General features: G+C 51.7%; 1 protein-coding gene across 1 annotated transcript in view; it reads left to right on the top strand.

The window, feature by feature from the left end:
* The window catches only part of HIVEP3 (HIVEP zinc finger 3), a 64,744-nt gene that overhangs the window by 26,427 nt on the left and 14,303 nt on the right, over positions 1 to 24,014 (top strand). The window contains exon 3 of the mRNA XM_082296707.1: positions 18,442 to 18,617. Coding sequence (XP_082152833.1) covers positions 18,442 to 18,617 — 176 coding nt within the window. The remainder of the gene's footprint in view (positions 1 to 18,441; positions 18,618 to 24,014) is intronic.

The raw sequence follows: 24,014 nt of genomic DNA, 5'->3' as shown, positions 1-24,014 counted from the left end.
GCGGGGAGACCCTTCCTGAGCCGTGTGTGGTGTTGGTCCCGTGAGAAGCGCTGAGCTCCGGGGCTTAGGAAAACATTTCCGTGCCGGAGATCCCCGGTCCGGAGCGGTGAAACTCTGGGGAAAGGGTTTGGGAAAAGGGCAGGATCTCAGTGAGGCTTTCCGTGGCTGAGGGACTTCCAAAAGGAATCACACAGGGGATGCCTGGGTGCTGCTTAAGATATGCAAGAGTGTGCTCTTGTCATAATTATATCATTTATTTTTTTTTAATTTTAATTTTTACTTCATTTTTATTTTTATTTTTACTTTTATTTGTATTTGTATTTTTTAGATTTAAAAAATCTATTTATTTTTATTTGTATTTTTATTTGTATTTCTATTTTTATTTGATTTATATTTGTATTTATATTTATATTCTTTTTCTTTTCTATTTTTATTTTTATTTTTATTTTTATTTTTATTTTTACTTTTATTTTTCTTATAACATATGTAGTTATACAACTAGCTAGAGTTATATGGTTATATGGTTGTTGTCATTCTTATAATTCTTTTCTCATATTAATATTTTAGTCTATTTTCTTTTATTTTACTATTATTAACTATAATGCATAATTTGAAGAGAGATATATATAAAATATATTCATATTAAACATATGGTTTAGATATTCAAATATATTCAGATATAATATATTGGTTTCTATAACTAGATAACTATAGCTAGCTATAACTACATATGTCATTATTAATATAATAATATTAATATTATTGATGTGACAAAAGATATTATTAATAGTATTATTAATATTAATATTAATATTACATATATAGTTATACAATTAGCTATAGTTTTATGGTTATATGGTTATATATACCAATATATATGAATATTACTAGCATTATTATTTTATATTACAGTATATGATTATTTTATTCCATTTGCTTTTATTATTTTATTCTCATTAGCTATAACATATAATATGAAGAGATATATTTAATATATTCATATTATATATATGGTACAGATAAAAAATTCCTTTAACAGAAAAAAACCCTAGAACTCTTAAAACCCCAACACAGATATATGTATTAAAATATATTAATATATAATATATTGGTATATATAACTATAGCTAGTTATAAATATATATGTTGTTATTATTAATATAATAATATTAATATTATCAGTGTGACCAGCAGCAATAATAGTAATGGTAATAGAAATAGTAATAATAATAATAATAATAATAATAAATTCATAGTTATTATTATTACTACTATTATTATTATTACTATTATTATTACTATTTACACTGAACCTTCTGCACAGCAATCAGTTTGAGGGGTTTTTTAGGTTCAGTTGCAGGGAAATGCCTGGGAAAATGGTGTTACGGGTTTGCCAGGATTTTTCCCTCTCTAATTGTGGTGTCGGGTGTTCCTCAGCTCCGAGTGAGAAGCTGAGGGGGTTGAAGTGCAGGTCCTTTGCAGAGCTTTGGCTCTGCTCAGCTCCTCACACATCATCATCATCCTCATCATCATCCTCGTCCCCGGGAATGGAGTCCAGCCCTGCTTCCCTCCATGGATTTTCCTGCAGGATTGGAGCTGCCCCAGCCCCTGCTTTGATGATGTGTAGGGAACAGCAGGATCCTGCTCCCCCTCCCTGCTGCTCCTCCAGCAGCAGCAGCAGAGGGAAATCAAGGGAAAGCGAGGGAAATCGAGGGAAAGCGAGGGAAATCGAGGGAAATCGAGGGAAATCGAGGGAAATCCCAGCCTAATTCCAGCTGGAGTTGGCAGCTGTGACTCCGACTCCCAGGGCGGAAGGGGCACCTCCAGGGCTGAGCAGCCCTGGAAAACCTCAGGGGGGTTGGAATTTGCCTGATGGGGTTTGGTCCTTCAGGATGTGGGATTTGGGCAGATTGGGGATTGTCACCCAGGGGCTCTCAGAGTGGGCAGGGAGGTGCCAGCCTGGCAGGAATTCAGGCACTTGGGCAAGGAGTCCTTTGGGATGGGTGAGCCCAGCTTGTGCCCAGCCCTGCCTTCATCTCTCCTGTGTCCAGACCCTCCACCAGCCTGGATTGGGCCCCACATTTTGACTGTAGGAGTGCTAAAAGAGCATCCTGGTGCTCATGGATTCAGCAGGACTGATGATTTAGGGCCTCTTTGCAGGTGTTCCACAATCCAGGTCCTTCCTCGGTACTACTGAGGATGAGTAGGGTTTAAAACCCCCAAATCCCTTAGTCCAGATGAGAGCCCGAGGGACAAAGCCCCTCTAGCCCACCTGGAATCTCTCACCTGTCTAGAACTGATCTGAAATTTTGCAGGACAGAACTTCCTCTCCTCCAGTTCCTGCTGTCCAGAGGGACCGATGGGATCTCAGGCCTCGCTGGGATCGCTCCTCATTTCCTCGCTTGGCTTTGACAGGAGGCAGGAAATGAGAAATAATTGAATCAGTTCCTACAAATTGGTTTGTCTCGGATCCAGTCGGAGCGATGGGGAAGGGCCTGGGCTGTGTCTGAGGCTCGGAGTGTTTCTCTCTCCGCCAGAGCAAGGCACAGAATTTCATTAACAATTACAGCCCCCAGGTCCTGGGGAGCAGGATGGAGGTTGATGGGGTGGGCTGCTCAGAGGTGATAATCCCAGCCCAATCCATCAGATCCTCTGGGATGCCGAGGGGTTGTAATAACCTGAGTGGCTCTGGGAATTCTGTCAGTGGTATTTATATCTGGAGATCAGAAATTCATCAGCCATCTATGCCCAGTGGTGATGAGGGCAAGAACAGAGCAGAAATTGATATTTTTTTGGTACTTTCTGAGGATTTTTGTTGCTGCTGGTTCTCAGATTGTCTCTCCTGTGCTGTTGTGGAGTTTTGTTACCTCAGGAAAAGAGGGCTGGGGCAGCTGGGCTGGGTTTTGTGTGCTGTGTTTCAGTAGAGCCAGAGGCTGTTTGGCTCCCGTGCTGTGGAAATAAACCCAGCCTATCATCATTAATTATTGTAATTATTTATTAGGAGCTTTCCCTGGGGAGTTGGGCCTCACTCAGGGAGGTGTCAGACTCGTGGAACTGCTTGGTTCCCCTCTGAATTCCAAGGATGGATCCCAGAAGGATCAGCTGGTGGGGAACGCCCAGGATGCTGCCAGCAGGGACAGGGATCTGCTCCAGCACCTCGGGGGCAGCCCCAGGGAATTACACATCCCGAGAAACCTCAGAGGGCTCGGCTCTGCTGCCAGCCCCACCCAGGGAAGGGCCTGAGGCTCCAAAGGGGACCATTTCTTCTGGAAAATCCTCCAGGTTCTGCTGCAGCTTCTCCGGGCACTGGCAGCGGGGTTGGCTGGGCTGCCTTGTGAAGGCGTTTGGGAACCGAGTCTGTGTGTTGAAGGAGTTGTTCCATCATGTGCAGGATGCCAAGTTCACATCCCAAATCCTCAGAAATACAAGCCCTTCCTGTTATTCCAGAGCGTCACGGGGCCAACCCTTGGATGGGGATTGGGTTGTTGTGAATGGCCGGGGTTTTGGGATGTTCAGGCTGTGCCAGCAGGCTGTGGATGGGTATTCCTGGCACTGCAGGAGAAGGAGAAATCCAATATTCCCTGTGGGGTTGGAGCTGCTGGAAGGAGAAATGTTTGGGTCTCTGTTGCTAAGGAACAAAAGGCTGGGGATAAACACAGATCCTGACCAGCCCTGGGCCCCTCCGGGGTGGTTTCAGCCCCTTCTCAGAGAGGGACAATCCCCAAGGAGAACTCTCCAGCCTGTGCTGGTGGAGAGGAACTTTTCTTTCCTTTCATCGCCCTAAGGGCTTCGTCCCGTGGAACTCCCAAAGCTGACGGAGCAGTGGGAGGGGAGATGCAGGAGGTCACCTCGAGAGCATCCAGGCCAAAATCTTCCAGCAAAACTTCCAGGAAGAGGAGCTGAGCCCCCGTGGGATGAGAGGGAAACAAAAGGATGTGACAAAGCAGACAGAGCCCAGAGGAGGGGCTCGGTCTGAGCCGGTTTTGTGGCTCATTTGTACTGAAAAATCAGAGTTTCCCATTCCATCCCTTCAAAACAACAGGGTCAGCATTGCTGGAGCTGGCTGAGGCTGAAGGGAAGCTGGAAGGGACCACAAATCCCTGGATTATTCTCCTGGGAGAAAGGAGTTGCAGCTTTTGAAGTTGACTCGAGTGAGGCAGCGGCACCGGGAAATGCTTTTGGGTCATCTTGGGGAATACTTCACAACTTTGACACAAACCAGGGCTGGGAATTCCCTCCTGTCACTGGGAGTATTTGGGGTATTTAAATGGATCTCCTGGCCAGACAGCGAGGAAACAAGGATCCTGGAGGATCTGTTGCCACCAGGGGCACTTGGTCAGTGGAAGGGTCTTCCAGTCCTTAATTCCATCAAAACAAATTCCATTGAAACAAATTCCATCAAAACAAATTCCATTAAAATAAATTCTATTCATATAAATTCTATTCCAGTGCCAGGTTCTGTAGCTCAGACTGCAGTTCATGTCTCACTCACTCCAGTGAGTGCCAAAAGGCTCCTCATTTCCCTTTCCAGGGATTAGAAACATTCAGAATAAAGTGCATTTGTTGATGTTAAAAAATGAACTAAAATTTGGAAATATTCCATCACTTAGAATCATGGAAACATGGAATGGTTTGGGTGGGAAGGGAACTTAAGTCTCTTCTAATCCCACCCCTGCCATGGGCAGGGACACCTCCCACTGTGCCAGGCTGCTCCAGCCCCAATGTCCAGCCTGGCCTTGGGCACTGCCAGGGATGCAGGGGCAGCCCCAGCTGCTCTGGCAATTCCATGCCAGCCCCTGCCCACCCTGCCAGGGAACAATTCCTGCCCAAGATCCCATCCAGCCCTGCCCTCTGGCACTGGGAAGCCGTTCTCTGGCTCCTGCTCCTATAAAAAAATCCCTCTGCCTCCTTTTTAAAAAGCCCCTTTAAGGTACTGGAAAGCTTCTTCCCAAACTTGTCAACACTAAACTCAAAATCTGAAAGGTCATCTCAGCTGTGATCAGACCGCTCAGACTCAGTGCACAAACCTCTGTGTAGTATTTCCTAATTTTTAATTCATGACATTTTCTATTTCCTAATTTTTAATTAATGTCATTTTCCACTCAAAGTGCAAATTGGTTTCATTTTATCCCTTGGCATTCCTGGACCTTCCCTGCCATTCCCTGGCAGCTCTCCGGTGATGTTGGCTATTCTTGGGATGCGGAATGAGTTTGGGAACTGTGGAATAACGGCAGGTGCTGTTGATCTCCATCTCCATTTCCTTGCTGGAATCAGAGAATCAGGGAAATATTTCTGTGTTAAAAACCTCCCGAAATCGGCTGCTGCACCACAGATTGCTTGTAAAAGTCAGGAAATGACTCTTCCTTTTCCTGCTTCCTCCCAGTAATTCCAGTGGTTGGGGATGGGACAGCTCCATTTAGGGGTCAGGGATCCCAGAGAGCAGAGGAACCGCAGAAAATGAGGCAATAATTGGTTGTGACAATGTAAATGTCATTTTGGACAGAATATTAGAGAAAATGTCCTACCCAGGCTTCTGTGAAGGGTCATCTGGGGGTGTTTCTCGAACGAAATGATGGAATTCTGCTTTTTAATAATTTAAAATGGATTGGTGTGGCAGTGGAGAGCAGAGAGGGGCAGTGGCACCTGTCCCCAGGAGCCGCCCCTGTGTTCCTGTGGGGTGGAAGGTGTAAATGGGATATTTAGGGTGAACCGAAGAAGGTTTGGTGTGGTGACAGCAGAGAAAATGCAGTTCTGGGGCATTTTCACTGCAATCAGTGGTTTCTCACCTTGTCCCATGGCTGAATATTGAGCTTTGTTCCTGCGACTCATGTTGGGACCGGTCTGAAACCAGAACTTCCCAGTGCTGCATCCTAAATACCTGGAAAAACTCAATGTGCCCCCAAGGAGAGCACCAGGACCCCCCCTGGAATCAGAGAATCAGAGAGCCCTGACAATATGTTTTCTGTGTTGAAGACCTCAGAAAATCGACTGGATAGCACCACACAGAGAGCTCGGGCAGGACACAACCACGTCAGGGAGGCAGCTTTGGGAAGAAATCCTCAGGAAATAAATCCTCCAGCCCAGCCCAGCCCAGCCCGGCCCAGAGGGGCTGAGCATCCTCAGTGTGTCCCAGTCAGGCTGGGAGGGGATGGAAAGCCCAAGAAAATTCATCTAAAACTCAGACTCTTGGGGAAGTGTCACCCCATAAAGCTGATTTTTTTCGCTGCCAGGATCTGTCTGTCACGAGGCTCTGTTACACCCCAGACCTGTGAATTCTTCAGTGGGTGCATTTCAGCAGTTAATGAGTGGAGTAATTAAAGACTGGAGAATCAGTGGTGGTTAGCCCTGTGAGGAATAACCAGCTCAAGCCAAGGTTCCTGTGAGGAATGGGCTTGACTCTGAGCAGCACTGGAGTTCTGCTGGGCTGCTGAAAGTTCTGCTTCTCAAACGAAGCAGTCGGCAAGTGTGAAAAATGCTAATTAATGGCACCAATCATTCAGTAAATGGCACGGGAAAAAAAGCTGCTTGAAATGAATGTGGAGGTGGATAAAATGCGATGGATCCAACCTGGAGAAAAGGGGCCATTTTTGGCAAAAATTGGGGGTTCTTTATAAAGAAATGCACCCAAAAAAAAGGGAATTTATGTATTTCAGGAGCCAAAACCTCACAGGGATAATTTCTTTGAATGTTTGTAGCTGTGTTGAAATAAATTCTTGAGTAGATTGGGGCAGGTTAAAAATAGAGAGGAGGGAAAGGCCCTGGAGCTCCCAGCCATGCAAAAGAGCAGTGGGGCAATATGGGGATGGAGGCCCTTGGCCGCTGACATTGGGAATTTCATGGAATCCCAGAATGGTTTGGGCTGGAAGGGAACTTAAATCCCATCCAGTGCCACTCCAGGGACACCTCCCACTGTGCCAGGCTGCTCCAGCCCCAATGTCCAGCCTGGCCTTGGGCACTGCCAGGGATCCAGGGGCAGCCCCAGCTGCTCTGGCAATTCCATGCCAGCCCCTGCCCACCCTGCCAGGGAACAATTCCTGCCCAAGATCCCACCCAGCCCTGCCCTCTGGCACTGGGAAGCCATTGCCTGGCTCCTGGCCCTGAATCCCTTGTCCCCAGTCCCTCTGCAGCTCTCCTGGAGCCCCTTTAGGCCCTGCCAGGGGCTCGCAGCTCTCCCTGGAGCCTTCTCCTCTCCAGCTGAGCACCCCCAGCTCTCCCAGCCTGGCTCCAGAGGGGCTCCAGCCCTGGAGCAGCTCTGGGACCTCCTGTGGATTTGTTTCCATAACTGACCTCAATCCAGAACAATTTATGCAGGAATTTTAGGATCTCTTCAGTGCAACAAGTGCCGCAGAGGCCCTGAAGTGAGATCCTGCAGGGGGGAACGAAGCCCTATAGTAAGGCCAGGAGTCAGAGCCGGCCCTCCCCTCCAGGACGCGGGACAGAGGGACAAGAGCAGCCTGGAATTAAACAAACCAGCAGTGGAACCAGCCAGAGCACCGGGAGAAAGGGCTGCAAAGGAGCTGTTGGAGAGCCAGGAGTGTCCGTGTCAGCCCGGAGTCACCCGGAGCCAGCCCCGGTCATTAATGTCACTCCTCCGGAAATTGGTCAATCCGTGCTGGGGAGGCTCAGGGAGTGGACAGGTCGTCTGTGGGGATTTCCGTGCCAGACTTTCCCTATGAATATTTTATGAATCAGCTGGATGAGTCGCTGGTTGGTTTTTTTCCTTTTTTTATAGGGTGTTTTATTCTGTTTCTGTTTGATCTTCCAAGGGAGCTGCTGGAGCACTGCCCAGGGCTGAGTGTGAGTGTTCACCCATGTGGACTTTTTATTGTGGTCCAACCTGTCTGAGTGGTGCTGGGCGGGCAAAAATACCCCCCAGCCTTGCACTGGCAGTGATGCAGCTTTAATTTATCCTCAAAACATCCAAAAACCCATCCAAAGTGTGCCTGTAGAGGTGGGGGCAGCTGCCAGCACACCCCTGGCATTGCAAACCCTGCAGCAGCTCTTTGCTACCTTTCTTCTCCCCTTTTCATGCCCCTGTGGTGGTGGATGAGGAGTTTGGGGTTCAGTTTGGGTTTTGGGGCTCTGCAGGAGCTGGGTGAGGAGTTTGGGGTTCAGTTTGGGTTTTGGGGCTCTGCAGGATCTGGGTGAGTGGATTCAGTTTGGGTTTTGGGGCTCTGCAGAAGCTGGGTGAGGAGTTTGGGGTCAGTTTGGGTTTCAGGGCTCTGCAGAAGCTGGGTGAGGAGTTTGGGGTCAGTTTGGGTTTTGGGGCTCTGCGGGAGCTGGGTGAGGAGTTTGGGGTCAGTTTGGGTTTCAGGGCTCTGCAGAAGCTGGGTGAGGAGTTTGGGGTCAGTTTGGGTTTCAGGGCTCTGCAGGAGCTGGGTGAGGAGTTTGGGGTCAGTTTGGGTTTTGGGGCTCTGCAGGAGCTGGGTGAGGAGTTTGGGGTCAGTTTGGGTTTTGGGGCTCTGCAGGAGCTGGGAGAGGAGTTTGGGGTCAGTTTGGGTTTTGGGGCTCTGCGGGAGCTGGGTGAGGAGTTTGGGGTCAGTTTGGGTTTTGGGGCTCTGCAGGATCTGGGTGAGTGGATTCAGTTTGGGTTTTGGGGCTCTGCGGGAGCTGGGTGAGGAGTTTGGGGTCAGTTTGGGTTTCAGGGCTCTGCAGAAGCTGGGTGAGGAGTTTGGGGTCAGTTTGGGTTTCAGGGCTCTGCAGGAGCTGGGTGAGGAGTTTGGGGTTCAGTTTGGGTTTCAGGGCTCTGCAGGAGCTGGGTGAGGAGTTTGGGGTCAGTTTGGGTTTTGGGGCTCTGCAGAAGCTGGGTGAGGAGTTTGGGGTCAGTTTGGGTTTCAGGGCTCTGCAGAAGCTGGGTGAGGAGTTTGGGGTCAGTTTGGGTTTTGGGGCTCTGCAGGAGCTGGGTGAGGAGTTTGGGGTCAGTTTGGGTTTCAGGGCTCTGCAGGAGCTGGGTGAGGAGTTTGGGGTCAGTTTGGGTTTTGGGGCTCTGCAGGAGCTGGGTGAGGAGTTTGGGGTCAGTTTGGGTTTTGGGGCTCTGCAGGAGCTGGGTGAGGAGTTTGGGGGTCAGTTTGGGTTTTGGGGCTCTGCAGGAGCTGGGTGAGGAGTTTGGGGTTCAGTTTGGGTTTTGGGGCTCTGCAGGAGCTGGGTGAGTGGATTCAGTTTGGGTTTTGGGGCTCTGCAGAAGCTGGGTGAGGAGTTTGGGGTCAGTTTGGGTTTCAGGGCTCTGCAGAAGCTGGGTGAGGAGTTTGGGGTCAGTTTGGGTTTCGGGGCTCTCCTGGAGCTCTCCGGTTGTTGTGTGGCATCATCTGGGGACAGGGACACTCATCCCCGTCCTGAACAGAGGCTGGGGAGTTCCTGCATTTCCTGCCTGCACTCAAAATTGGGTTTAATGGGAGGGAAGCCCAGCAGGGACTAATTAGTGCCTGCACTCAATCAGTGCAACCCTGCATTTTTCACACTCTGGTGGCTGAAGCCGAGCACCAGGCAGGGACAGTGCGCTCCCATTCCCCTGAAATCCTCTCACCTTGCCCTGCACTTCCATGTTTTCACTCTGCTCCCCTCCCTAATTGCGTTTGAGCCGCCAGTGCCGGGTTTGCAGCCTGCCTGGAGCAGCGTGGGGCTGCTCGCGTTGGGCTTTTGTGCTTTCGTGGTGGTTTGTGGAGACAATTCAGTGATTGCAGCGTGCAGAGGATGGAGCTGCGGAGCAGCCCGAACGAGCAGAGCTGCAATTCCACCTCTGGTAGGCCAGCGGAGGCCTGGTGCCACAAGCCCAGATGGAACTGGGCCCTCACTCAGGCGTGACACTGAGGGGAGGAAGGTGAAGCCGCTCTGCTTTCGCAGCTCTCCATCCACAGCCAGCCCCGGTGCTGGCTCTGTGCGGGGTTCAGTGCACTCAGGAAGGGCCAGGCTCTGTCCTGAACACTCCTGCAGGGGCAGCTCCGGGAGCAGGGATCAGGCACAGAGTCAGGGATCAGGCACAGAGTCAGGGATCAGGGTCAGGGATCAGGCACAGGGTCAGGGATCAGGCACAGGGTCAGGGATCAGGGTCAGGGATCAGGCACAGGGTCAGGGATCAGGCACAGAGTCAGGGATCAGGGTCAGGGATCAGGCACAGGGTCAGGGATCAGGCACAGGGTCAGGGATCAGGCACAGAGTCAGGGATCAGGGTCAGGGATCAGGCACAGGGTCAGGGATCAGGCACAGGGTCAGGGATCAGGCACAGGAGCAGGGATCAGGCACAGAGTCAGGGATCAGGGTCAGGGATCAGGCACAGGGTCAGGGATCAGGCACAGGATGAGGGATCAGGCACAGGAGCAGGGATCAGGGTCAGGGATCAGGCACAGGATGAGGGATCAGGGTCAGGGTGAGGAATCAGGCACAGAAGCAGGGATCATGCACAGGATGAGGGATCAGGCACAGAGTCAGGGATCAGGGTCAGGGATCATGCACAGGATGAGGGATCAGGCACAGGATGAGGGATCAGGCACAGAGTCAGGGATCAGGGTCAGGATGAGGAATCAGGCACAGGAGCAGGGACCAGGCACAGGAGCAGGGATCATGCACAGGATGAGGGATTCAGGGTCAGGATGAGGAATCAGGCACAGGATGAGGGATCATGCACAGGATGAGGGATTCAGGGTCAGGATGAGGAATCAGGCACAGGAGCAGGGATCAGGCACAGGATGAGGGATCATGCACAGGATGAGGGATCAGGCACAGGGTCGTGGATCAGGCACAGCTGCCCTGGAGCAGCTCCTGCGCTCCCAGCTCCTCCCATCCCTGCAGCCCACAGCGCTCCTCCAAACCCAAACGGCAAAGTGATTTGCTTTTGCTGATGGAGAAATGCCATTAAAAGTCGTTCTCTTTCTGTGTTTTTAGCCCGGTGAAAGCTCCTTGGGTGGATTTGGGTTGTTGGTGGATGTTTTCCACGCTGGTTTCGCCGCCTCTGGAGGCAGCTCTGGGTGTGACAGAAATGTCAGAGCTTTGTGAGCCCCTCCCGTGGGTTTACAGCAGGGAGCAGAGGCCCGGCAGGTGCTTTAAAGGCTGAAGGGCATCAAATCCTTCCATTGGTGCTCCTTGAAGACATTTTCCATCTTTGGTTCACGTTTAGCTGAAATCTTCCACTCCCTGCCTTCGCTCTGCTGCTCTCAGGATAACTGTCCATAAAAATGTCCCTCCATCCTGACCATCCCGTGCGTTTTTCCAGATAATCACGTGTCCCCGGACCTTTTCCTGGCTGTCCTTCAGTGTAACCATTCACTTTTCATGTTCCTTCCTCCCAAATTCGCCTTTGCATCCACCCCCCTCACACACATCTCGTTTCCCTCCCCGTTTTTCTGGTTTGCTGGCACCATTTGGATTTTGCAGAGCAAAAAAAAAAAGACCCCAAACCGACCCTGGATGCAGTCATGGGGTCACATCAGGAGAGATTTCCTTGGATTTGGTGGCACTGACCTGCCCCTGTCCCGGTGGCCTGGCTGCTCCCGGGGCACTGCTACAGGCAGCAATTCCTGTGGGGTTTTCCAGCAAAATGTGGACTCTGCCAGTGTCCATGTTTTGTAGGGAAGCCGGACCATCACTGATCTGCTGCTGGGCAGTGCCCTGGCCGTGGTTCTGAGGGGCTGGCATGTCCCACTCAGCCCCAGTGGCAACGAGGCCGGGCTGGCAGAGCTGTGGTCACCAGGAGGGCACTGTGGGGACACTCCCACTTCATTGTTTCCCACTCGGAGGAATGTGGAAAATTGCCTTGGGTAGGATCTGAGCTGTGGGGACCCACCAGGGACAGGATAAAAAGCAGAAAGGCTCACTCAGGCCTGGGTGATCATTTCTGGGGTTTTCTTTTCAGTGCCATAAAATCCCTCCTCCTCCTCCTCCTGTCTGTGCTTGAATTCCCGCAGAGAGAAGTGAGCAGGATGCATTAATCCCATTTATTTGTGCCTTTGGGGGTTCTTGCTGGATTGAGGTGCATTCTGTGGTGCTCTGCGCTGTGTGAGATGGAGAGGGAATGGCAGAGCTGCCACCTTGGGCTCCCTGAGGGCAGATTTGAGGTCGTCAGAATCCCTTGGGAAGCCATCCTGAAAGGCACAGGAGTCCAGGAAGGCTGGACATCCTCCAGGAGGGCAATCCCAGGAGTCCAGGAAGGCTGGACATCCTCCAAGGGGGAAATCCCAGGAGTTCAGGAAAGCTGGACATGCTTCAAGGGGGAAATCCCAGGAGTCCAGGAAGGCTGGACATGCTTCAGGGGGAAATCCCAGGAGTCCAGGAAGGCTGGACATCCTTCAAGGGGGAAATCCCAGGAGTCCAGGAAGGCTGGACATCCTTCAGGGGGAAATCCCAGGAGTCCAGGAAGGCTGGACATCCCTCAGGAGGGCAATCCTGAGGGGCTGCTTTGCCTCACTCTTTAACAGTCAGATCAGTTTTCTGTGGGTCCCCAGCCCCCCGAACTGGAAGAGAAGAACTGGGAGCAGAAGGAAGCCCCATAATCCAAAGGGAAATGGTGTCTGTGACCCCACTCAGACACACACGGAGCTCTGGGGCTGGATGGAATTGGCAGAAATGTTCACCGAGCCAGTTCCCACCATTTCCCAGCAATCCTGGCTCACTGGGAGGTCACAGTGGACCAGAGGTTCCCAAATGTGACCCACAAGAAGGGTCAGAGGAGCATCCAGGGGACTCCAGGCCTGAGCTCGGTGCTGGAGGAGGTCATGGACAGATCATCCTCAGTGCCACCACACGGCACGTGTGGGACAGCCAGGCCCAAACATGGACTGGGAAAGGCAAGGAGCCACCTGGGCTCCTTCCCAGGCCAGGTGGGTGAGGGAGAGGTTGTGGGTTTGTGTCTGGACTTTGGGAGAGCCTCTGGCACCCTTTCCCAAAGCATTTTGGGGCCACTCAGGGCCTGGGCAGGTGCTCTCTTTGCTGGAGAAAAGCTGGAGTTCAGAGGGGAAGATTTCACGCCTCAGCTTTTCTGTGATTCCCCAAGCCCGTCCTTACCTCGGGATCGACCCTAACCTGTTATCTAAACGAAATCCCGCTGCAAGCCACAGCCCGGTGCTCTGCGCTGTGCCTGGGGCAGGGGACGGGCCCTGCCCTGAGGCTGGCTCGGTTTGCCACCTGGGGCAGTGCCACCCTGCCAGTGCCACACCCTACCTGAGCTGCTGACACCTGACTGGGGGCACGGGGATGGTGACAGTGACACACTCACACCATGAGCGTGTCCCTGATGGTGACAGTGACACGCTCACACTGCGGGCATGTCCCTGATGGTGACAGTGACACCCTCACACCGTGGGTGTGTTCCTGATGGTGACAGTGACACCCTCACACCGTGGGTGTGTCCCTGATGGTGACAGTGACACCCTCACACTGTGGGTGTGTCCCTGATGGTGACAGTGACACCCTCACACTGCGGGCATGTCCCTGATGGTGACAGTGACACCCTCACACTGTGGGTGTGTCCCTGGTGGTGACAGTGACACCTTCACACCTTGAATGTGCCCCTGATGGTGACAGTGACACCCTCACACTGCGGGCATGTCCCTGATGGTGACAGTGACACCCTCACACCATGAGTGTGTCCCTGGTGGTGACAGTGACACCTTCACACCTTGAATGTGCCCCTGATGGTGACAGTCACACCCTCACCCCATGAGTGTGTCCCTGATGGTGACAGTGACACCTTCACACTGAGGGCGTGTCCCTGGTTGTGACAGTGACACCCTCACACCTTGAATGTGCCCCTGATGGTGACAGTGACACCTTCACACCTTGAGTGTGTCCCTGATGGTGACAGTGACACGCTCACACTGCGGGCATGCCCCTGATGGTGGCAGTCGCACCCTCACCCTGTGAGTGCGTCCCTCACCCAGCTCCCACCCTCTGTGCAGTTTCCCTGACGACTGGCGCGTTCTGTCTGTACGGATCCATTATTCCAGCCAGGAAAAAGGAGATTTCCGTGCCAGCTCCTCCCGGATCCGTACCCAGCTTTGTTGTGCTTCTCTGGAAGCGCCTGGTTTGTCTCGCTGCAATATCTCTGTCTGGGAAATTGGGATGCTGGAGTGATTTGGGATGCTTTTAGGAACCTGGAAATGACATTGTCTGGTGTGGGGTTTGTAAAGGAATCCCTCTGTTTGCCCTGCTGGAGCTTGGCACAAGCGAGGGGACATCTCACGGTGACTGTATGGCCTTGAGGACACACCTGTGTGTGGTCATCCCAGCTGGTGTTTCCCCAGGGATTCCATGGGAAAGGCTGAGGAATTCTGCTGCACGCTCGGGTTCAGAGTGATCATTGTGTAGGGAGCTGTGAGGAAGGCAATTAATGGTCGGTAATTAGTGGCACTGTGGTGGTTACACATTTATCCGTGACCTGGCAGATTTTGCAGCAGACACAAAGCATAAATGAGATCAGTTAATCCCAGAGCAGCCTGTCAGGAACTTCCCGAGGATTTAGCCAAGCCAGATGAGTGGGCAGCCTGGTGACAGATGAAATGGGCCATCAACAAACCCAAAACCTGACACCAAAGGCCACAACTGCAGAGCTTGGTTCACTTGACAGGGAACCAAACCCAGCAGCTCAGGACAGGGATCAGATATCCCGTTCCTGTTCCTGTGCACCCAAAACCCAAAAAGCAAACAAGGGACTTTATCAAATGTCAAAACCAGTCGAGGAAATACTTCTTCAGTTGTTGTGAGAGCCTCCAGGGGTGTTCTTTGAGACAGCAGCGAGCTTCAAACTGTGGGAATTCACAGAATTAAGGCTGCCCACCTCAATTTTAAAAATGTAACCACTGTGCCCAGGCTGTGACCAGCAAGGCCACATCAGCAAAGCTTTTGCAAGGCGAGGTAAAATCCTGGTGGAATTTAAAAAAAGATTTGAGAAGGAAGCAGGAGGGAAGGGGTGATTCAGCCCAGCCGTGAGCAATGAGTCCCCCAGAAACCTGCTCTGCCTCGCCGCCTGCCAACCACCAAACTTCCTTCCCCCCTGGCTGTCCAGGGTTTTATCCTGTGGTTTCCAGCCACATGGAGATTTTGGATGTGGCTCACAGCACTGAGGGGAAAAAAAGAAGTGTTTGTGGCTAAAAAGGCTGGTCAGGAATTTGTAATAGCCTATACTGAGAACTAAAGCTCCTGAAGGCTGCGAAGGAATAAATGCTTCGTGGGTTTGGGTTTCGGCTGAAGGGAAGGAGCTGAGACAAAGCTTTTGCCAGGCTTGTGTTTTCCCATTGTTGGGTTTCCTGTGCCTCCTGACAGCCACGGCCCATTCTGGGGCTGTTGGGTCTCTGGTACTGCCGAGGGTGACACCAGCACTGCAGAGGCTGTGCCCGTTCCTCCTGCTCTGAGAAGGCTTTGCGGTGGTGGCCCAAAATTTGCCAGCAAGACACACAAGAGAACCTTTCAAAAATGCATCAAATAGCTGAATTTTTATCTGTGTGTGTGTGTCTGTTTGAAAGGACAATTCCCAAATCAGTTTTTGGGCTCGTAGTGACCATTAACCCCCCGTGTTCCCAGCCATGCCCATGTTGGAGGGGAGCGAGGTACTGCGGGACTTGGGAGCTGCTAATGCTGGGATTGTGAATTCCACAGTGCTCGGGAAGAGAAGCCCAGATGTGCTGACAAACCCCAGCTGTGGCTGTCCACGGGATGTGCCTGCAGCAAACCCTGCGGAGCGGGGAAGATCCTTTGCCCGGGGTGAAGCTTCACACAGAGCGAGCTGTGGCTGATTTGTCTCTCTGATGCAAATCAGATGGGCACAGGAGCAGGGAAACCAGGATCACATTGAAGGAATTATGTCCATAAATCTATCGCAGCCCTCGGAGCAGGCAGATGGCATCTGCAGCAGCGTTCTCTGGGTTCTGGCACTGTCACCTCCTGCTTTCTTCCTCTTTGGTTTGGGATTCCTTAAGATTAACTTGCTTTTCACCTTTCTCCCTTCTCCCTGCCTGTTTTCCACGTGGACTCGGGGAGCTGTGGGGGAATATCTGTGCTGGAGCCTGCCGGAGTGTCAGATGAAGTGCAGTGCCTGATTCCAGATTAAATCACTTGTCCCTTGTAACGAAGCCCCGATGGCTTTAATGAGGCCGAGGGAGGGAGGGACACAAAGACATTTCCACGGGAGGGTGTCATCAGGGGCGGTGCAAGTACCAGGCTGATAAAGGAGCAATTCCAGGTTTTAAATGGCCGGGTCATTCCCAGCACAGGGACAGGCAGGGAGGAGGCAGAGAGGGAAGCCTCCAGTACAAATCTGAACAGAAAAAAAATCAGGATTCCCGATTCCTTTTGCTCCTTCTGATGCTTTAAGTCCCTGGCTGAATGAAGAAGGGACATCAGCCATCCCTAAGAATTAGTTACGTGGGATCTGTGTGGTTAAATGGAGGTAACTGGGCATACTGGGATGGAGACTGGGGCACACTGTGAGCTCTTCAGACACCAGCTCAGCCCCCTCTGCCCAGATAATGAGAACCTTGTGACGATGGGTTTTGATGTTGGCTTTTTTAGGGGTTTTGGGGTTTTTTTTGATGGTTGGGAATGGCCACAATGGGGTGGCACTGCTGCCACTTCAGTCACAGCAGATAAAATAAAGTACTTGGGCCGCCAGGTGAGCCTGGCGAGGATCTAGAGAACTCCTGATGGCGCCCAAGGATGGAAACACAAACTGTTCCTCCGCACGTTGGGCACCAAGATCTGGTTTAGTCTGGTTTGTGCTCCTGCTGCAGACTGGGGCCATCTAAACACCCAGATTTCCTCTCTCTTCTCTAATCCGTGTCCAAGCCTGAATCCGTGAGCTCATGCCTTGAACTCGTGAGCAGCTCATCCCCCTCTGAGCCACTCCCACGTCTCTGTGGGGCTCAGTCAGGACTGGCAGCACAGAAGGGTTTAGTCCCAGCTCACCTCCTGCACCCAGGAGGATCATCCTGAATTTCAGCTGCAGCTCCCCCAGACACCCCCCTGGAGCTGGAATTGCCCGGACTCCTCCTGAGGGAATGGAACAAAGTGTGTGGGAGACCCAGGAATGCCCGCGGTGGGACTCTCCCGCTTCTACCTGCACCCTCACAGGTGGCTGGGATGAGTTTCCACGGCTGCACCCTGTGCAGGCCGTGCCATTCCCATCCTGTCCGTTCTGGGCTGGATCAGGGATCTTTGTGTATTTTTTTTAACTCAGTTTTAAATGACTTTAAATGGTTTTTCTTTGCTATAAATACACAGAGTTTAGCATTTATTGTATATTCACTTGCTGGAGTGCTCAACCTATTCCAGTGCAGCTGTTTCTGTTCGAGCTTCTCCTCAGTCTGGCTGCTGTTTTCTCACCCTTCTGGTTTGGAATGGGCTTCGTTGGGAAGATACTAAAACCTGACGGATGGTGTTGGATGCCTTTGGAACTCCTATTAAGAGCCTTTAGACAGCCTGATTTTTCCAGGGTGGATGTTTGGACATTTCTGAAGACCAGACTTAATTCCTCCTGGGTAGAAAAATGACTTGCAAGAAATGCCATGCTTCAAAAATTTGGCCTCTTTAAGATCTGAGGGGAGCAATTTCGTGTTACCTTATTCCTCTTGTGCTGTGAGCACAGGAAATTGCAGACTTCATTTGCTGAGCAGCAGGAGGCCGGGAGATTTGTCTCAGTCTTACAAGGGTTTTTCAACCCCCCATCCTGCAGCCTTCCCCGTGCGCTAATGCCTGGACAGAAAATCAAATATATAATGGGAAAGAAGGATGACCAACCTCATTCTCTTGGGTAGAACTAAATCGTGATCCTGTGCCAAGGATAAAACAGCCTGGACTCTGCGGGGTTTACATTTAGTGGTAGCATGATTTATTTATTTTAAAAAAGGGTGTTTTCTTCTCTTTGTGTCCATTCTGGGTGTGTCATTCAGGCTGTGCGGGGGTCACAGAGGGAGATGTGGCATCAGTGACTTCTCAGCTGGCTCTTGCTGCAGCCCCAGCGGGTGGGAGGTGGTGTCTCAGGAGGTTTGGCTGGGATGTGTTTGCCCAGCGCCCTGCACGGTGCTGGGCATGTTTTAAAAGGCAGGGAGAGAGAGGCAGCTGGGCTGGACTGGGATGAACTCTGTCCAGACTGGCCTGAGTGCCTCAGTGTGTGTTTGAGGACGGGGACATCAGGACAGTGAGGTGCCCCTGTGACTTAGCTCAGCCTCTTGGTGTGCACAGAGCAGCACATGCAGGACATGAGGACACGTTCCAGCAGAGGAATCAGGTGTCTGGAGGCATCTGGGCACAAGCTTTGGATGATAATTTGCATTTATCCTAATTACCCAGAGCTACCAAACAGCAACCAAGACCTGTGGTGTCAATAACGCGCTGAACTAACCCAGCAAAGTTGTGACTTCTTCTGTTGAGGTGGGAATCTTCTTTTTTTTTTTTTTCCTTTTTTTTTTTCTATTTTTCTTTTTTATTTTTCCCCTTTATCACGCCACCTGTTGCTCATAGGTACAAATCAAACGAAGAGTATGTGTATGTGCGAGGCCGTGGAAGAGGGAAGTATGTTTGTGAGGAGTGTGGAATTCGCTGCAAGAAACCCAGCATGCTGAAGAAACACATTCGCACGCACACAGACGTCAGGCCGTACGTCTGCAAGTACTGTAACTTTGCTTTTAAAACCAAAGGTAAGCCACAGCCAGCTCCCAGCTCCTCTGCGCAGTGCGGTGGCTCTGCCAGCCTGCTGGGGGGCACTGGCAAAGGGCAAGGGAAGGCCTTCCCAGGGGCTGCAAGAGCCCAGGAGTTGGAGGGAGGGGGATGAGGGAGTTGGAAATTGGTTGGTGTTTCCGGAAGAGGAGCAGCTCCGCTGCAGCAGAGCTTTGCTGCCATCCTCCTTGTGCTTCTCTCCAAGGGAAAAATCCTGAAATGCAGCTCCCCTGGAAGGGCTTTCCTAACAAAGCCACCCCAGAACGCGAGCAGGAGCTCCAGGCTCCTGGCCGAGCCCCTGGATCCAGGCTCTGGGTGGCTTTTCCTGCTGGTGCTCTCCAGATCTGCCCATTCTCATCCTCTGCAGCTGCATGTGGCTTCCACATTCTCTGTGTCACATCAAGGGACCTTTTCCCTAAAGACCTCCATCCCAGGACATCGAGCCATCAATGCCACCAGGTCTTCTCTGCCATGGCCTCAGGGAGGGTGTGAGTGAGCCCAGGAGGAGCCTGCAAACCACAGGCCAAAAAAAAAAGTCTATTCCAAGAGAAATGGGGTTTGGGACTTCCCAAATGTGCCAGAAGTGCCTTTAACTTCCTGTAGGGTCTGGCACCGTGGGTTGGACAAATCTCTGGTGGCAGCAAGTGTTGGGGTAAAGGTGTGGGGCTCAGTTTCTCAGTTACAGCTTGACAGAGATCTGTGAGTTCAGGGAGCCTTTGGACAACGCCCTTGGCCACGTGGGGGGATTTTGGGGGTTGTCCCATGCAGGAGCTGGCCTGGGTGATCCTTGTGGGTCCCTTCCAGCTCAGGATGCTCTAAAATGCCCATTGTCTGTCACCAGAAGGTGGCACAGCTGGGAGGGCTCAGTAGGCGGGAAGGACCCGGTGTCACCCAGGCAGGGGCACGCTGTGGGTGTGGGGAGCGGCACTGGGTGCTGCGTGCTCTGTGCCATGGGTGCTGGCCCAGAGGTGACAGAGGAGGGCAAGGGAAGTGGCCGGAGCGGGTGACTCGGGGTGGGCAGTGCCTGGAGCCGGTGGCTTTGCTGGGAAGGCTGGCGGGGGATTTCTGGGTGACAACGTGCTGGTGATCACTGGGACTGGGGGAGAACGGGAAGTGATACCGGGTTTGAGGCCAGGCTCTCATGCTGCACATCCCAGCGACGGTTCTTCCTCTCCCTCCCATCCTGGAGCTGTTTCTGATTCATTTCCTTTCTCTTCCCCTCTTGCTTTGACTTCGTTCCGAGGTTTCCCTTGGAGAGCTGAACCCGCTCAGCCTCTCCCGTCACTTCACCTCACTCCCCACCATGCTTCTGTAGGGCTTTTGTCCAGGGTGCTGGGCCCAAACCATCCTCTCCACCACCTCTCTGGCTGCTCTGCTCTTCATCTCTGCTCCCTTGAAGGCCACGATCTGTCAGCTCTGACTGCACATTGCCCATGGACACTTCCCTTCTTCCGCTTGGCATGGGCAAGGGAGCATGGAAATGCTTCCTTCCACAAAAACCAAAAAAATCATCAACAGTCTGTTGGGATTTGAATGGCAAAGTATCCATTTGCCTATGGATGCATGGAATGGGCAGCACTTCCCCGGATCGGGGTTTATGGATAAATAGTTGCATGATGGTGACTTGGAATTGCATGAGAACGGCTCTTTGCTGGGAGGGCGTGACGGGCAGAGCCCTGGGACATGCTCAGACTGCCCAGAAATGGGAGAAAAGCTCTTTGGGGGCACAAGGACCTCGGGAAGAGTGGGGGGGGAAAGCCCTGAGTGTGTTGATAAAAGCATCAGCTGGTGATGGGGAGTTATTGCAAACGAGAGTTTGAGTTTGCTTAAAAAATCCCCGCCAGGGGTAGGAGGAAAATCTGGATTTTTGCTCATGCCCTCACCAGTGATTTTTTTAAGCCATCTCAAACTCTGGTTCTTAGCAAGAGTGACCTGGAGGAGCTGGGGCTTTGCAGAACTGGTGTTTCCCAGCTCATTCTGGAGCCGCTCCGGAGGGGCTGGTCCGGGCCCCGGCTCCTGGGTGGCTTTGGCAGCCCCGGGAATTGCAGAATGCAGAAGCTGCAGCTCTCTCCCTCCTGCCAGGCTGCACTTGCACAAACACGGAGCTTTTTTAGAAATCAGCTTTGCAGAGTTAATTTTAGCCTTCGGCATCAGCTCCAGGGGGAGGTCTGTGGAGCTGGCTTCGTTTTGGCGGGGGGAGATCTCTCCAGCATGATCTAATGCTCTAAACTCTCAAGCAGCCTGGAAGCAGTTAAATGGGTCTTTATTATTATTATTTATTATTATTGTTTTTAATGAGGATCTTTATCTGGTTAAAATGTACCTCACCACCCACCCCTCCCACTCCACAAAATCCATCTCCGTGTTCCAAGAACTGGGAAAACTTTTGCAACAGAAAATGCTTTAAATATTTCCCCTTATTCACTAATTGTCTGCTTTTTTGTGCCTTTCTGTCACTGGAAGCAAAGCTGTTCCTTTGAGTTACAGAGCTGCAGGGAAAATTTTTTATTATTATTATTATTGTAAAGCAAATCCACGAGTTTGGTTTGGGGGTTTTGTTTGTTTGTTTGTTTGGGGGGTTTTTGGGAGGTTCTTTGGGTTTTTTTGGGTTTTTTTTGTGTGTGTGCTCGCTTAGCTGATGGGAACAACAGCCTTGGAAATCTGGTTTGTAGAGATTTATCTGATTTGGTGTTTCTGGAGCAGGTCTAAAGGTGCCTCTTTAATGAGGTGTCTCTTCCCCTCCGCTGAGGTGGGGCTCTGTGACCGTGGCCTCCAAGAGGGTCTCTAGAGGAGGCTCAGCAGCTCCTGCATTGTTTTCTGGGCAGGAAGGAAAGGAAGGAAAAGCTGTTTTCCCTTTCAGGAAGGTCGGGGAGAGCTTTTCCCTTCCCCTCTCTCGCTGCTGCTCGGGGTGAGCTGGGACGAGGGGCAGTGCTGGCACATTAATGCCCCCTGTGCAGACATTCCCCTTTTCCAGTCATTTTCTGCCCTCCTTCAGACTCACGTCACCCTCTCCCATCCTGGTTGCTTTCAGAATTCCTCAGAATTTCTGGACAAAATGTGTGGAACAGCTCTGGGTGGCTGCTGCTGCCTCTGCCTGGAGGTCAGAAGGGACGAGGAGCTTCATTTGAATTTAAAGGGAGCTGTGTGAAGGACACCGGTGCTGCTGGCTGGAGACACCCATTTCGCAGTCTGGGCCACTCACACTTCCCAGACACCAGACTGCTCCATGGCCTCAGCCAGGGTCTTTAATAAATTCATTTTCAGTTCCTTAAATCAGCCCTGACAGCACCGAGGTTACTGCACATGCGAATATATTCAATATAATAAATTAAATATATTAAATGTGTCCCCCCCCAGCCTTTAAAGGGCTGCACAGTTTGTTGCTATTGCAGCTCCAGCAGCCTCAGCCTCCCCTGGAAGGCGCAGAGCGGGTCCAGCTGGTGGAAAACCCCGGCAGAATTCCCTGCAGGGCACAGGGATGGACACATTCCCAAAATATCCGGAGGGCTGGGGCCCTTCCTCAGCGGCCTGGAGGAGGGGAAGGGGCTGAGCATCCCTGGGGAGCCGCTGGGTGTGGTCCCTGTGCTCTTGGGGATGTCACAAATGTCCCAAGGGATGTCCCTCAGGGATTTGCTGCCGGGACATCCTGTGGGGTGTGTGGTCAGGAGCAGAAAATGTCCCAGTGGTCCAGCCAGGAGATGAAACACGGAGAAAAAGGGCTCTGGAACTCTCCAGGGAAAGGGAAAAAAATCCAGGAATCAGGGCTGGAAGCAAAGGACTGGTGACTTGCAGTGAAATACTCAGGGGTGTGTGCTTTAGCAAGTGCAGCCATTGAAGTCTCAGCCTCCATGGGAAATCTGCTCAGGGTTAGGATTGGGAAAGCTGCAAATCCAGGGCAACTTTCTGGAAAATCAGCCTTTAGCTGGTGCGAGGGATAGGCCTGATCCAGGAGGTGGCTGATATTTTATAGCCTGTGTGGACACAGGCAGGATGTGCAAATTCACTCCTTTAATATCTGTGTCAATAAGGATAAAAGATAAGAATTGATTTTTTAAAAAATTGAACTCCTTTGCCCAATGAGTTCTGTAAATTAAAGCTTTCCTCCTCCTAAAGTCTCACCTGGGGACGTTATCTCCCCACCAAGACCTAAATCAAGGCCTGTGAAGTATTTAAATCCCACGTAAAACCTGTTTCAAGGATTTATCTGGGACACAGAGTATCATTTATGGCTGGTTCTCCGTGTGTGAGTGCATCTCCCAGCAAATCACAGAAACCTGGAACAGTTTGGGTTGGGAGGGACCCTAAGAGTCACCCAGTGCCACCCCTGGGACACCTCCTGCTGTCCCAGGCTGCTCCAGCCCCAATGTCCAGCCTGGCCTTGGGCACTGCCAGGGATCCAGGGGCAGCCCCAGCTGCTCTGGCAATTCCATGCCAGCCCCTGCCCACCCTGCCAGGGAACAATTCCTGCCCAAGATCCCACCCAGCCCTGCCCTCTGGCACTGGGAAGCCATTCCCTGGCTCCTGGCCCTGAATCCCTTGTCCCCAGTCCCTCTGCAGCTCTCCTGGAGCCCCTTTAGGCCCTGCCAGGGGCTCGCAGCTCTCCCTGGAGCCTTCTCCTCTCCAGCTGAGCACCCCCAGCTCTCCCAGCCTGGCTCTGTGGGATTCTCCTCCTTCCAGAGAAGCTGCTGCTCTCCTGGTGAATGATTTTCAAAGAGGGACGTGACAATTGCTAATCCTGGGAAGCTGTGACCGTTTGTGTCGCGGTGCTGCCTCCACGCTGAGCTCCTGCACTCGGTCATTTGGTGGTTTTTTTGAGTTTATTTTTTGGCTGTTGCTGAATTGATCAGGTTTAAGGGCAGAAACAGAAAGGACGGTGCACCCCCAGCACAGACAGGATCTCTTTGCCAGGAGTCCCAACGCTTTGGCTCCCTGCGCTCTGCTCTAACTCCGTCACCTTGCGAGGATGATAACGGCTCTTCCAAAAAAAAAAAAAATCATTTCCCTCATGAAATTTAGCTGGGAAATCACTTCTAGCCCCCATTAAGCTGCTTTAGGTGCTTTTGGAAGGCTCGAGGCTCGGCTTTCTCCAAACAACACAGGCATTTAAGCTGCTCTAAGTCCCCAGTAAGACCTCACAGCATCGGCAGAGCTCAAGCAGCTGTAGCACATAGTTCTGGGCAGGCGTAATGGGAGCCGTGCTCGCTCTGCCTCTGCTCCTCCTGGGGGCTCGCAGCTCCCAAGAATTCCTGAGGTTTTTTTAAATAGAGCCGGTTTATTTCGAATCTGGGAGGGTTTTGGTAAACAATCCCCAGTGAGGAGCACTCACCTGCTCAGGGTTCAGTGCAATTCCTCTGCTATTTAAACCCAGCCTCCCTGCT

Source organism: Coloeus monedula (genome assembly GCF_965178545.1).
Source record: "Coloeus monedula genome assembly, chromosome: 24".
Taxonomy (NCBI): Eukaryota; Metazoa; Chordata; class Aves; order Passeriformes; family Corvidae; genus Coloeus; species Coloeus monedula.
The sequence above is the reverse complement of the archived record's forward strand: the minus strand, read 5'-3'. Positions and strand labels throughout refer to the sequence as shown.